Here is a 1,626-nt window from a genome sequence, read left to right as displayed (position 1 = left end):
CCCATTCCGGCGACGCCCGTTCGTACGCCCGCCGGCCCGCAAGTGGAGTGGCGGACGCCCGCCCGACCCCCGGCACGCCACGTTCGCGCCTGTCCTCCTGTTCCGCCATGAGTGGATTTCCCCCCCTCACCCTACCCATGGTCCATCAATCTTTCCATGGTGGAGTTAATCCGGCTGACACCGATTCACGAAGAGGGAAAAGACGGGTAGTAAAGCGGTAGGCTCGACGTGTCGAGCAATGGTTCGCCTCGCCTCGCCGCGCCGTCCAGAGCGCGCACGCGCGGCGACATGGGTGCGCTGCGCAGCCGATCCCGGCACCCCGTCCCACACAGCTCGAGCCCGTCCCACTCTCTCCTCGCACGGCAAGTACTCTCCGTGGTCCTATTCGTACGCCACGCCCCGTTCGTGTCGCCGACAAGCGGGCCCGGCTGTCAGCGTCGGTGACTCAGAGCGCCCTCGCGCCCGAGGCACGCGCGCGGGCGCTATATAGCGACGCCTGCGCCACCCGCCACCCGCCCATCGCTACTCCCTACACTGTGTCTGCTGTGCTAGGCTAGCTCATTCACTGCGCGCGGCCGACCTCGCCTCGGTATCTCCATCCTCCTCCATACGCCACACCTTCGTGGAAGGGGAAGGCTCCGAGCCGTGTGAGAGACGATGAAGAAGGGGGGTCTGCTGCGGTGCGTGTCGACGGGGGCGTGCAGGGTGGCGCCGGGGGCCGTGGCGGAGATGGCCATCTCGCCGACGGCGTCGGGGAAGGTGCCGGCGGGGCACGTGCCGGTGGAGGTGGGCGCGGAGGGGGAGGAGACGGAGCGCTTCCTCGTGCCGGCCGAGCTGCTGGGCCGCCCTCCCATCGCCGAGCTGCTCCGCCGGGCCGCGCAGGAGTACGGCTACGCGCGACGCGGCCCGCTCCGCATCCCCTGCCCCGTCGCCGCCTTCCGCCGTCTCCTCAGCGCGCTCGCCGGCGGGGACAGGGGCCACACGCCCGTCTACTACGCCGTCGTCGTCTGAATCTCATCGACGAGCGAGCGACCTCGTAGTCGCTATAGCTTAATTTTAGCGTGATCTTGTTCCGTTTCTTGAGGGGTGGTGGCCGGTGCAGGGTTGTGTGCATGTGTTTGTGCTGTTCGGTGGTTGTGTGCTTGCCTTCTCGATCGAGGGCTGAGGCTTCTAGCTAGACTCCGTTTGGGACTCGTTCTTCTTCAGTTCTTGGTACTTTTCCTCTCTCTTTTTCTGGGAAATAATATGTATGTAAATTTGTACATCCAGATCTATGATGAGATGCTACTGAATTCTACGAACTAGTACGTGCAAATCTTCACCTCCCTGTTCGTTCAGTCTCTTTCTGTTACACCTGTGTTCTTCAGTGGTGTTCTTCATGCGGCTATAACTAATTTCCTCGTGTTAGTTGAGAACTTTTACACCGATACATACTTAGATCAGACGCAGTCCAGATGATATGCATGGCCCAAAGAAGTCTAACCCTTCGCTTATCTGCTACTTTGTCTTGTGTGCCAACTTTTAGGGGACTGTCTTGGGCCTCGATAACCGTATATATACACGTCCTGTGTGATTTTTCACGATACCCATCACAGAATGCATATCTACGCAAACAAAAGAAAAGGA

At 60.5% G+C, this 1,626-nt stretch overlaps 1 protein-coding gene across 1 annotated transcript; it reads left to right on the top strand.

Moving 5' to 3' along the window:
• The first annotated feature begins 500 nt into the window (after positions 1-500).
• LOC123049805 (auxin-responsive protein SAUR71) lies at positions 501-1,301 on the top strand. Its single transcript, XM_044472677.1, has one exon. The coding sequence runs from the start codon at positions 658-660 to the stop codon at positions 1,009-1,011; it is 354 nt and encodes a 117-aa protein (XP_044328612.1). The 5' UTR covers positions 501-657; the 3' UTR covers positions 1,012-1,301.
• The last annotated feature ends 325 nt before the right edge of the window (positions 1,302-1,626 follow it).

The sequence above is a fragment of the Triticum aestivum genome, chromosome 2D (assembly GCF_018294505.1).
Source record: "Triticum aestivum cultivar Chinese Spring chromosome 2D, IWGSC CS RefSeq v2.1, whole genome shotgun sequence".
In the NCBI taxonomy this organism is placed as follows: Eukaryota; Viridiplantae; Streptophyta; class Magnoliopsida; order Poales; family Poaceae; genus Triticum; species Triticum aestivum.
Note: the sequence above shows the minus strand (reverse complement) of the source record. Positions and strands in the feature narration are given on the sequence as shown.